Source organism: Protomyctophum bolini, assembly GCF_963924005.1.
Source record: "Protomyctophum bolini genome assembly, chromosome: 2".
Lineage (NCBI taxonomy): Eukaryota > Metazoa > Chordata > Actinopteri > Myctophiformes > Myctophidae > Protomyctophum > Protomyctophum bolini.
In genome coordinates, this window is record NC_137863.1 from 27623786 (window position 1) to 27637086 (window position 13301).

The 13301-nt window shown below is 41.3% G+C and overlaps 1 protein-coding gene across 1 annotated transcript; it reads right to left on the bottom strand.

The window, feature by feature from the left end:
- Positions 1-610: 610 nt before the first annotated feature.
- LOC308335437 (RNA-binding protein 15-like) lies at positions 611-6354 on the bottom strand. The gene has a single exon (XM_080792467.1). It carries the CDS (start codon positions 6228-6230, stop codon positions 3660-3662), a length of 2571 nt encoding a protein of 856 aa, XP_080648593.1. The 5' UTR covers positions 6231-6354; the 3' UTR covers positions 611-3659.
- Positions 6355-13301: the final 6947 nt, after the last annotated feature.

A 13301-nucleotide genomic window follows, 5' to 3' on the forward strand; every position in this document is an offset into this window, starting at 1 on the left:
TCCCCCCCCCCCCCCATCTCATGTTGACTGCCTGCTCCGACACATCTGTCCATTGTGCAATAGCACTTTTTGACTGATTTATAATCTAGCAATTTAGAAAGTCTTAATAAGTAATATAACTGCATGTGATGTCATTTTAGGGCACTATAGAGCTCTGTTTATGAAGCCAAAAATCATATTTTGGCCAGAACACTTTAGAATAGGAAGAATAGATGTTAATGTGGTTAGAGGACTCAAACCTGTTTCATTTACATTTCCAGGAAACCTTGTGTTGTTGTCCAGGTCGTGCCACCAGTGTAGGAGGGTAAGAGTTGTACATCAGGCTTGGAGCAGTGATGATCAGGAAAGGGGTGCTGCAGAGGGGATACATCCTGTGGATTTGGACTCATGAGTGGGATACACTTGCCTTTGATTTCTTAGCTTTCGAGGAAACTCTAAAGAGCTCATGTCAAGTTATAACAAAAATTGAGGATCCCTGTACAGGATATAGGCGAAGAATTCTCTTCCATTGCACTTCCTTATAGGCAATAGGAAAAACAAAGGTTCTGTGGCACTGTCTCAACCTGAGCGTATGAAACCAAACTTCCACATGACTCCCAAAAGCAAAGAAGACAAAACGACGGGCAATTACATAAAAGTGAATCATTCTCATCACTACTCCTTTTTAAAGGTGAAGCAGGTGTTGGGATGTTGATACTTTCTGCACCAGCCAGCTACTGGAGTCAGGTGAGAGAAGGCTGGGTATCTGATGAGTTTGCATCCTGTCAGATGCAGTCGACCACAGCAACGAAGACTGGTGTGGTCGAAACAAGCCGATCAGCTGCATCGAGGCAACCCAGGCCGATTATGTTGACCTGGAGAGCTCTGTGGTGGTCACCTTCAGCCACACTCCAATAATTCCTTGGAGGTGACTGCAGTATAAAGCCCCATCTGTCAGGGGGCACAGTGACTGTAGGCTTGCCTTGGCAAAAGCAATTAAATACAAAGCTTGTAAGAAGCCCAAATTTCAATTTCAACAAAGGGTGTATCAGAAACTCTTCGAAAAGGGGTTTCAAACGAACGACTGGTGATGGAATTGAGAAGCTGGTTTGGCTTGATCTCTTACTTTCCTCTCCTTTCTGGCAGAGTGGGGATCCATTTTCAAATTGATAAGCCTTTGCATGATAGAGAAAATTCCAAGAATTGAAAAGGTCACAAAAGTTGTCTTCCGAGGCCAATATTTGTTTCCCACGAAAGAGAAAATTTATTAAAACTGAGACAAGTTGCACTTTGTGTTTTCTGACAAGTAGGCCTACTTGTTAGGCACATGAGCACTGATCTGATGGTCTCCATTGTTTTCTCCAGATATCCCGAGTATACAATGTACAGCAAAAATCAAAATCTCCATTTAAAACATGGTAATGAAATCACAGAGGATTAAAACAAATCAATAACAGTTCTTTCAAGGTAAGGCCATTGCAGAAGAGCCCATATACTATGATGCATTCTGGGGGATTTTCTCGGTCCTCCAAAGATAAAGATGCTTTTGACTACTGGCTTCATTGTTCAGTTAAGGGGAAGGTCCACAGCATACATAAACATACTGTACATCAGATGTTGTTACACTTACATAAGCATTTTAGCTACAGTATGTGAAGTTTGGGGAAGGTAAATATTTATGAGTTATGTTAACGTAACTGATCCAGCTGGAGCCTGGATGTGATTTTATATATGTATATATAAATTTGCCATGTATGCATTGCAGAGGGATTGTAAAGGGCCACATTAAGAGTGTTGCAACACTAATATTATTTGGTTCTTAGCTAGTCAACCATGAGTTATGAATTTTCAGTTTGGAATACATGGAAAGAAAGAGATGCAAATACAAAGGGAAATGGCACCAACAACAAAACAGAATGGTCTACAAAGCAAGAAGAAACCTATTATTAAAGTACTTAGTATCGTTACCTAATCAGCATTTTGGCTGCTAAATGTATTTTCGGTTGGTAGTTCGCAGATAATACCACTTAGTTTGGTCATTTCCTGTATTGCTTCTTTTTCACTCTTTCACAAGCAAATGCCAAAGTATGGCTTCACCTACGGTCAGAATTAACCCGTTAACATTTCTCTCTAAAAAACTAAACTAAAAAACACACACACAAGATTACTGAGACCATGTAAGCCTTCAATAAAAAAAAACAATATACACAATATGGAACAGCTCAGTCAGTGATGAAATTGACAAGACATTTCCCAAAATTGACAATTATCTTATCAGTCATTGCTGACTGATAAGATAAGTGTCAATTTTGGGAAATGTCTTGTCAATTTAGCAACACAAAGGGTTTCTGGAAAAACTAAGAGCTATGGGGGAAAAGTAAGCAAACCACAAACTTTGCCCTTTGAGCGTCAAATTAACAAAACAAAAAAGTAACCAACATAAAAAATGTTACATTACATAAATCCAACCTTTTCACAGACTACAATTTAATGTGTGTTCAAAAGTTAGGGAAGCCAAAAGATACATACCATAAACTGGTAGTAGTAATGTTAAGACCTATTATATACTGTATGTATGCTGTTGGTGCCAGCAATGATGAAAGATAAACAATGTGCCTGTTTTTGTTCTACAATACAAAACAAACCTCAAATGTGGCTCAGAAAGCTGATAAGTTATGGGCGTTATTGTAGTATGCTGTAGTGCAGTAGCCTGTACCTAACACAAAGGAATTTGTCAAAAGAATTTAAAAAGTTTGTACAAAGATACTTCCACCAAATTCTTCACAACTTTCACTAGATTCAAGTAATATGGCTGATACGAACATATTGATTTTCTAAATGAAGTCAGGTACTCAAAATAAACTGTCAGCAAACCTTTACCTTATTTATGAGTAAATTGGTAAAGCTTTAGAGAAAATTAGTAGTTACATCAATGGAAATTAATATTTACATGAGACTGACTGAGACTTTCCTGCAGATAATATGGTTCTTCCAAACGCCTTCCTAGTATTTGATAATCTGTTGAGAATGATAAACCAAAACTAGGTAAAGCAAGAGTTTAAAAAAAAATGAAGGCAAGCTATTCTGTTTTTATGTCAATATATCTTTATAGATTTATGTGATTTGAAACAATAGCAATGTATGTGAATTAATTAGGCTTTTAATTATTATTTTTTTACAACTGCTATAAGGCAACAAGTATATGATCAGTGATTTATGAAAATGTTGACTACATTTGATTTCTTTAAGTGCAGTACTCTTCAGTTCATGTGTTATTTCATAATCAAATATCGGAGGTTCATGTTTCCTGCATTTATTAAACAACCAAATTATGAACTCAATATAAAATGTATCCATGTGACTTTCCCTTCCCGTACAAATATACCCTGAAAAAAACAAAACAAAACAAATGCAGGCTACTCATGCAGGTTAGCAAACTTAAAATCAGACCATTTTCTTATGCTCCATTATTTGACTGACCCTTAGTCACACCTCCGCAGCTCCACCTCCCTGTTTATTCAACTAATGCCTAATTTATGCAGCATCGCGCACCGGAAATAGCAGACCTGCAGGTATGCTGACCATGTTCGGCACACAACACAATATGAATTGGGCTTAATAATCAACCCGTGTGCAAGTGTGAATACAGACATTTCATTGCTAGTACATTTGTCTTCATTTTATGATGCTCCCCTGATTATGACCATCACTAAATAGTCCTCCTCTGATTTGGCAAAGGCTTTAGAGGAGGCATCCAAGAACTGCATGGAGAAATCACACGGGGGAAAAGCATGAAGGACTCCTGCATGCTCCTTGTCGCGGGTGCCTTTCACAGGGAGACTGATGACACCGGCGGCCTCCTTCTGCTTCAGGTAGGAGACCAGGTTTTTGAGCGGCCTCTCAGTAGAGCTTCCCACACCCTGGGACCCGTCCTCAGCTTTCCCAGGTACGGCGATGAGGATGGAGTAGCCACCGGGCCCGGCGGCTTTAAGGCGACGCGTCACCTCGTCCAACTTGGGCCGGTCCATGCGCAGGCGCTGTGTGATCTTCAACTGGGCCACCTTGCTGCCCACGGAGCTGTCCGCCAGCAGACGGGCAGCCACGGCCATGTCTCCCTGCAGCAGGTGCATTGATGTGGGAAAGCTACTGTTCTTCAGCAGGAGAACCCCCTGCCAGGCCTGGCCCAGTTTCTGTCCCCCAGCCTCCTGCTTGGACTGCTGGTTGGACTTGGAGGAAGAGGAGGACGGGTGTTCTGAACGTTCCTCCTTCCTCGCAGGGCTCTTAACGGATTCACTGGCTTTGCGTTTGGAAGTGGAGCCCAGCTCCACCGGGCTGAGTGTCCTCCGCCTCTTTTCTGCAGGCCCGTTGTCAAGGCTGTTCTGGTGCCCTCTGGCAGGGGAATTCCTGCCAGAGCGCAGCGGCCGCTCAGGGTCACTGTAGCGCCCCCCGTCTCGACTGCTCCCTCCGGGGCTGCGGTCCAGTGAGTTAACAGGGCGGCGCCGAGCGTACTCGCTGCTGTCAGGGGAGCGGTCCAATCGCCGGCCATCGTCCAGTCTTCTTTTGCGACCCTGATCTCGGCTTTGTAACTCACGTTGCTGTTCCACTGACCAGGTTTCACGCCTATCCAGATGGTCTAGGGGCTCAAATCCTGCACCCCGCACCCGGTCGTGGACACCCAGGCCAGGCCAGTCTGCAGAAGAATAAGGGTCCCTTTCTCTGTAGCGAAGGTGGCCAGGAGGAGACCTCTCTCTCAGCCGTATAGACTCTGGAGTGAGGCGGCGAGCAAAGGGCTCAGGGACAAGGTCATAGCGTGCTGGAGGGAGAAGTTGCATGTAAGGCGGCTGTTGCTGCTGCTGCTGCTGCTGGTAGCGGTGCTCTACTTCTGCAAAGTCCACTCTGAGCCTTCTGTCAGGACCTCCGAGAGGGAAGCCCCGCATGTTGGTACAGGCAGCCTGGGCTGCGTCCAGGCTCTCATACTGTACGTAGGCCCATGCATCTCCTTTCCTGTAGTCCACAGATCTGATTGTGCCAAACCGATCAAACTCTCTAGCCAGTGCAGCAAGGGGAACCCAGGGCCCCAGCCCACCCACCCACAGTCTTGTCGTGGGGGTGGGCTTGCCATAGCCAATTTTTATTGGATTGCGGCCCACTAGTTTGCCAGACATGGATAATTTTGCACGGTGAGCCATGTCAAGATTTTCAAACTTTAGAAATCCATAGGTACAGTTCTGGCCGTGCGTTGTACGTTTGATATCCACCTCTGTTATGACTCCAAACCTGTCAAACGCCCTCCTCAGATCACTGTCTGTCACATTGATATCGAGATTACCGAGGAACAACGTCCTGTTTGCCCCCCTGTCATCTTCGGGGTAAATTAGGTCTTCCTCACGGTAAACTGCACGTTCAGGGATGAAAGGAGGTCGAGTTCTGGCATCATAAAGAGAAAACTCTCTCTCTCTCTCCAGGTCTCTTAGGTGGGGTGGCGGGGGAGGTGGGGGCAGGCGACCCAGCGCTAGTTGCTGTAACCTGTAGTCTCTGTAGCCCAAACCAGTGGGCGAGAGGGCTCTTTGGGGCTGTAAATGTCTTTGTCCTGCAGCGAACGCGTCTTTGGAACTAGGAGAGCGGCTCCGCCGTTTGTTCATGTAAATGGCCTCAATTCTCAGAGGCCGATCGTACAGAACTAACTTCCCCCGGGCGTGCTTGGCCGCCCTGGCGTCGTCGGGCCTCCTGAAATTCACGAACGCCACTCGCTCGTCGTTGAATCGACTCATCTTCACGCTCACGTCGCCGAACTTCTTAAACTCGTGAAACAGCCCATCCTCGATTTCCTCGTCGTTCAACTGAGTGCCCAGCTCACTTATTTTGAGAGTCTTGTACTCACTTTCCACGTTGATCGGGGGCCGCGGATGATCGCCGCGTGCGTTGGCCCTGGAGGTGGCAGCCGCGTCCATGTCAACGCCGCCGCTGTGCACTTTGCTGCTGCTGGAGCCGGCGCCGTTACCCCCGTACTCGTAGTGAGTCCCGGCTCGGCTCGATGTGTTAGGTCCCTCCGGGTCCCTCGTGTCTCTTTTGTCACCGGGCAGAGATCTCCTGGAAGAAGCTCCGCTCTTGGCAGAACTATTGCCGTTGTTGCTGCCTCCCGCTGCCGACAGGGCACCCACCTTCTTACTTGTTGGGTGGCTTCCTCGTTCTCGGATATCCTCCAATACCCGCGAGCGCTTTTTCACCGGCGATCGCTCCTTGCCCTTCATCGTTGAACGGCGACTTGAAAACACGGATTATATGTAAATGCAACTGGTTTCGTTTCTTTAACGGTTGTACTTTTCGAATCGCTGTTGCGGTGTGTCTGTTAACCGAGCGACACGTCCGCCATGTTGGAGAAGTCACTAGTCAGTAGCGTGTATAGACACCCCCGCCTACTCTCCACTTTTGAAAAAGCCCATTGGTTCTCACGGGTGCCACTCACTCTACTCGGCTACTGACAAAAAAGGGTGCGGCTTTGGGGCCAAAGTACAGTTGATGTTGTTGTAGATTAAAGTGCAGTTGTAAAAGCAGCCAGAAGTTTTTTAAAAAGATGATCTGCCATGTCTCATTCCTTAGACGGAATATTAAACTGTAATTTTTATTGAAATGTAAAATAATACAACATGTACTATAAATCGAGCTATTAGGCTCTAGTCCAGGGGTGTCAAAAGTGATCCGCGGGCATTTTGCGGCCTGCGAAGAGGTCCAATGCGGCCGGCGTCATGATTTTATCTATCAACAATAATTAAATAAATAAATAAACTATATCTTGGCCGGTACAAACGACAAATTGAGTTTCACGTGGTTATCTGTTCAAAGATAGTACTGAGAGTAGGCGACAACTTTATACAGCTGGATTTCAATTTGTAGTCATACCATAGACTGTAAAAAATGAGTCATACCCTGTGGAAGTTGTGGCAATGTTTGTTGAACATTTTCACAGCCGATGACGTGCCTGCCATTTACCACTAGGGGGCAGAATAATTCCTTACAGAGTACAGACCAGTGTGTCATAATTTTAACATAATAGATAGACGATAACATCTTTCTGTATGCAGGGCCCAAAGCATGAACTGCTTTAAAAACAACAGCAACAACAACAATAGGCATAATAATAATAATAATAATAATAATAATAATAATAATAATAATAATAATAATAATGAAAAGTTAATGGCTTTTAGTTTACAAATGATTGAACCTGAATGGATTTCAATCACTGTGCAAAGGTGTGGATTATACTTTTAATAGTGTTAATTACAGGATGATTTCATATACCAGACAAATCTACACCCACTCTGTTGGATACATCTTCTGTGATTTGAAGGGGGAAGTCTTTACAACTTCCATATTATTTTTGAATGACAGCACACAGGAGTAGGCTATGAAGCAGGCACTCCCATGCCAAGATCCATGCCTACAACAGAAGAAAGAGTGACAGCGTTTCTAACTAAAGAAATGTACACAGTTTTATCCAATGCAGATTGGTAGGCCTATTGTATTTTTCTTTACTATCTTCTCGTATCTGTCAAAATTCATATCTATCTATTTACCTACTATTTAAGACGATATACAGTACTGTTGTTGTTGCAGTTGTTACTGTCACTCTCTCTTCAAATATAATATGAAGCAAATTAAACAGACCTGCACCCCAATAATTTTGTCACTGCATGCTGCCAGGTTTCTTTTCTATCTTAATTACAATTCTACACTAGTTGTACCAGCCTAAATACATTTGAATCCTATGATTTCATAATTTGGCTTGCATGTGTGTATCTTAGTTTGGTGTATGGCATGTACTGCAGCATGACCCACTTTCTCCTGTGTCTATGCACCTGCACAGCACCCTTGGTCACTGATGCATTCTGGGAAAATACAGGGGATGAAATTAGTATGGTATTCTAAGTTTACTATTGGTGTCAAAATGTAATTTCTTCAGTCCTTCTTATTCGTTCATATTCCAGCTATTCCTTGATTCCTCCATGCTCATATACATCTTATATAAAGTGCAGACAATAAATGCTTTATACTTCAAAGTTAGGGATAAGTGAATAATAGATGAAAAGTATCCTTCTTTTTCTGTAAAACGTGCAATATTGTGACATTAAAATGAGTGCATTACCTCCGTTTGTATGGTTATCAAACATCAACAATCCCTCATCCTCTTGGCAAGAGAAGCCAAAACAAACATCAATGCATTGAATGCGATCAACAATATATGTAAGCTAACATCACATGATAGATTCTAATAATAATCTTTATTGTCCCGAAGGATATTTGTCTTCACAGTCTGTTCAAACACATCAAAAACAACACATAGCACATAACACCATATAACAATACATAGAGCATATAGCACATAGCACATAACACCATATAACAATACATACTTACTGAAAAAGTCACATGAAAAAGTATTCTTTGCTTGTTCAAACAAATACTTTATGTAACTTATCTATGTGAGAAATTAAGACCTGTACAGACCTATGCTTAGGAGCTGTGAGTGACCCAGACAACACAACACAAGAGGGTAACAGGAGGGAGGGAGGAATATAAATGAGACTGGAGTGAAGGAAAAGTACTGGACGGGCATAATGGTGCTGATGCAGAATGTGTGAGTGCAGTGCACGTGAGTGGAAGTGGATGATGGGGGAACATGAAGGAAAGAAGGCTAAACTGAGAATCGGGGCTGCAAATGAGGGGGAAGGAAAACAATCTGCAGGAAGAGACGAGTGAAGGTGAACAGTTTGTGAAGAGACAGAGACAGAGACACAGACAGAGACAGAGACAAGAAAATAAATAGTGGCCATGTGGGAATGGAGGACAAAATAAATCCATAAGGTCGGGATGAAAAATTGCCTCAAGGCAGTATCTTCCTCTCCTATCTATGAGGCATGAAAGAATAGTCAGCTGGAAGCTGTCTGATTTATGGTCCTCTGGCTGATGCTGTCTCCTCGAGCCATATCACGTGTCCAATGTCTCAATAGGAAATTGCCACCCACTTTGTGAGTTGAGCAGATAAGTGCATGTCAACAGAAAGACAATTTACAATTTTATTTTGGTGTAGAAGGGCTATGCCATTCAAAGACAGAATTATGAGCATTCAGTTGCAATATGAAGAGAGATATTTAAGTAACTAACTATAGTCTACTTTACTAGCTGTTACAATGTTATAGGCTAGAATCATGTTCGTTTAAGTTACCTGCCTTGAGCTAGACACTAACAGAGCTGAATGGCAACTTTTTTTCTTCTTCAATTTTCATCAATTGAATGCACTCCGTGGAGCGACACCCGCGTCACACTCACTTCCCTAGTATAGGAGTGGATAACCTTGACGAAAGCTATACTGTAGTGTCACTGTTGTAGCCTTGTAGGCGCATATACGCTTTACATTTCCAATGATCTATACATTATTCTAGCCTATATCTTCTTTAGATTAATGTCAAATATAAAAAGTGATGATTAAGACACTGATATGGTGAGTAGTAGTAGCCTACTTTTGCGTCACGGCTGCACGCTCTGCTTGTCGATCGTCACTGCGAGCAGCATGTGATCCAACAGCCTGCCTGCGTCCTACAGCATCACTGCTGCTGCTGCTGCTGCTGGGTACCACGTTACTACACTTACGCGGCGGATGGAATTGTCTCCATCAGATATGTTAGATATTTTTAACTCCGCATTGGTGACAAGTATATATAGGCCTGTTGGATATTCTTGATCGTGACACAATATTTACGGTAAGCGAAATGAACATGCATGCATCTGCAGTGTTGGTCAGGTATCACCTCGTGCCCTTTTGGTCCAGTCTATGATGTTCTTTTCAATAGAACTCGCCTAACTTAACTTTAGACGAATAACAGTTAACTCGTTCGTTACATTTTGTGTTCAAATCAGCTGCTCAACTCAACCAAACTCAACCAAACAACCGTTTGCCTATTTATAAATTGCTCAATTCTACTGTGATTGTATTTGTTAAATATACTTAGGCTATAGGTCGGTTTTGGAGTTTTCGCAGATGACTTGAAAATGTAGCACATTCATGAATCACGTGTCTAGTAGTTGACCTTGAGTTGGTGTATTTAAAAGTCGTCACATCATTAATAATGGAGCATTTAAAAAGACATGCACGCTGTTTGCAGTGCACACAAGGGTTAGGGGGTTATTCCAGGCAAAGCAGAGCAGACTGATTGTGTTGTCACTCAGACATGACATCGCTGTCTATGACATGTAGGCTATTGTGTTCACCAATAAAGATTTATTTTTTACATTGTCAGGCTATTATATAAGATCACAACTACTCAACTTGGATGTTTTTTCTAACGTTATAACTATAACTACAGTTTCTATCATTACATTCATATCATGACTTTATTAAATTATTGTTCAATGTATTTTGAAATGATTAGGCTATTATAAAGACTTGCCATTCATAATAAGCTTAATTGCAATATTGTATTAATGCTGAAATGTGGAAAATACAGTTTTACACATGAGCTTTGCAGTATTATTTGAATTGTTGTGAAGTATTTCATAGAGATTAATTTCATGGATTTATTGGTAGGCCACTCAAGCAATATTGTACAGTATGTTACTTTGCTTCAATATTTTACTTTCAGATAGTTATCGATATTACAGAATCATCTGTGCTGTGCTGTTGGATTTCACAAGTAACAGAATAGTTATTAATTATTGGATCAGTATAGGCTATAACTCATTGATGAACAATTGACACTAGAACATGATTGATTATTTAAGTGTCTCTTTCTTATTCATAGCTTTTAAGTCTTTTTACATTTGAGCTAAAGCAGGGTATTATATGTTTATAGCCTATCTGCTTTATACTAATTCAGCAATACCCAGCAAACATATTGCATGTGACTAGTTTCTGGTGAATATACATAATTTGTTTTTTGTACATTAAACTACCACACGTTGTATATGTTGAAACGTTACAGTGGTGACCCTGGTGCAGCATTGCTTTATAATAAGCTCTTTGTGACAAAATAATATATTGGCTACTATCATGCTATATTAGATTATGACTGGCCAATGCACAGTGTCATTGGATATTCAAATTGAGTGTCCAGTTTCTGCTTTCCTCTGAGTCTAAACCAATTCCATTAACCACAATTCTATATACTCTGCATGCGTGAACAATATGGAGGATGAGAGTAGCCATCAGGATTATTAGTATTGTACTGTATACGATATGTTACATAGGCTACATGAAAGTACGCTACTATTCTCTATATTCAAATCAAAACTATAGCCTGGGCTATGGCTCAATGGTCCAGGCACCTTGGCTGGTAATCCAGTCTAGCAGTGTTCCACGGGTTCAACTCCCAATCCCGATATCCTTTACTGCATGTCTTCCCCCCATATCTCCTCATTTCCTGTCAGCCTACTGTCTGTCCCTCCATAAAAAATATAAAATAAAGGCGAAAGCCACAAAAAAAGAAAGAAAACTATAACCATCTTTGCAATACAATATTGTCTTTCTTGCACTACTAGGTGGTATCATTATTTTAGGTCTACTGAATGATAAATCCCCCTGAAGAGATTAGAATAAACAGCTAAATTATGCACATCCCAGACACGATAATGTGCACTTAATTTGTGTTGGTGATTGGTGGTGAAATCACCTGGTTCTCAAATGCATTTTCATTCATAACTACTGTATTGCAATCCAAGCACAAGCTATTGGCTGGCTCTGCTTTTCCTATAGGAGCTGTTCTGCAACTTTGTGCCTCTGTCTTTTCTGCTGGTTAGACCACATTAAAGCCATTGCAAGAGGGCCTTTACTGATTACCTGTGGTCATCAAAGCTTTTGTGTTTTGTTTTGAACAGCAGGATTATTGGTTGGTACAGTATGTTCTCATTCGTCAGTTTGTCTGAGAGCTGGATGATGCAGCTGTTGATTAATATTATGGCTTGTACAGTATAGGATTGAATGACATGACAGAAGCAGAAGTGGAGGCTTTAGAGTTACATGGGAGGGATTATGAAGAGGTTGTGAATGGGCGGGATTATTGCATCAGAGAAAATCTGATGTCAAAACATCAACCTTTTGAAGTCAGTGCAATGAGTGCATGTACTGTACTATAAGCTACCGGTAAGTTGCCCTTTACAGAGAGTCACTAACAAATAGAAATACTAATATAAAAGGTAGTTACATTGAAAAGCCACTTGAATGTTGATTGAGGCTTTTAGATGGTCCTGGCTAGGGTTTCTGAAAATCTGACGTAAAATTATTAATGAAGAAGTTCACCTGTATTGAAAAATAGTTAGTCAGGAATCTATTTCGATATGGCTGTCATTACTAGTGAAGGTACTGTAGGCCTGTCACAATCATGCATCATCACCTATCGCAATTATTTGAGATAATCTCAATAATTTTAGATAATCTCAAGTATTTTGTAGAATCGTCATAATCATCACATTCATTTTCATGTTGAAAAATGTTAATCCATTTTCAAACATTTGTATAAAACATCATATTAAATATGTGCCTGAGCACTTATACCGTAGCACTTGCCCTATAGGCTCGAAGACCCTGCAGGCTTATGCAAAGGCTAAAATGTAATTTAAATAGCATGTTATGTAGACAGATGTCAGGTCAGGGTCACCTGGCATCCTACAGGGTGTATATTTTAATGTACACATTATTGATTTAAAAAATAATAATATATATTCTACTGTTAGATGATACATTCTTTGTTTTTAGCTATGATCCTTTACTATTACTATTTCTATGCATTTTATGTATTATCTTGTGATGTCCTTGCTTACTGTAAGTAACTCTATATTAAGAGTGTCTGCTAAATGCCTAAATTGTAATTGCGCACACACACACACACACACACACACACACACACACACACACACACACACACACACACACACACACACACACACACACACACACACACACACACACACACACACACACACACACACACACACACACACACACACACACACACACCACATACCTCCCATGGGATGTTTGGTTGGTTCGGTTGTATTTGATTTAAAATAACAGTGAAAAGTCTCACTCAATGAGACCATACCAGGCTTGCAGTGGTGTATCAAGTACTGTGATTTCAAAATTACAGTACTTTCTTTCTTCATTACAATTGCAATACTTTTACTTCTACTCCACTACATCTCAGAATAAACTATTGTAGGCCTACCTTTATTCCATTACAATTACGACTTTGAAAACTTTAGATACTAGTTCGTTTGTACTTTTTGATTATTATTACAAAACATACATTGAATCATCTATATTGTCACAG

What these genes read in the sequence shown, in the direction of transcription:
- LOC308335437 (XM_080792467.1), bottom strand. Translation starts at nt 6,230, where the DNA reads ATGAAGGGCAAGGAGCGATCGCCGGTGAAAAAGCGCTCGCGGGTATTG.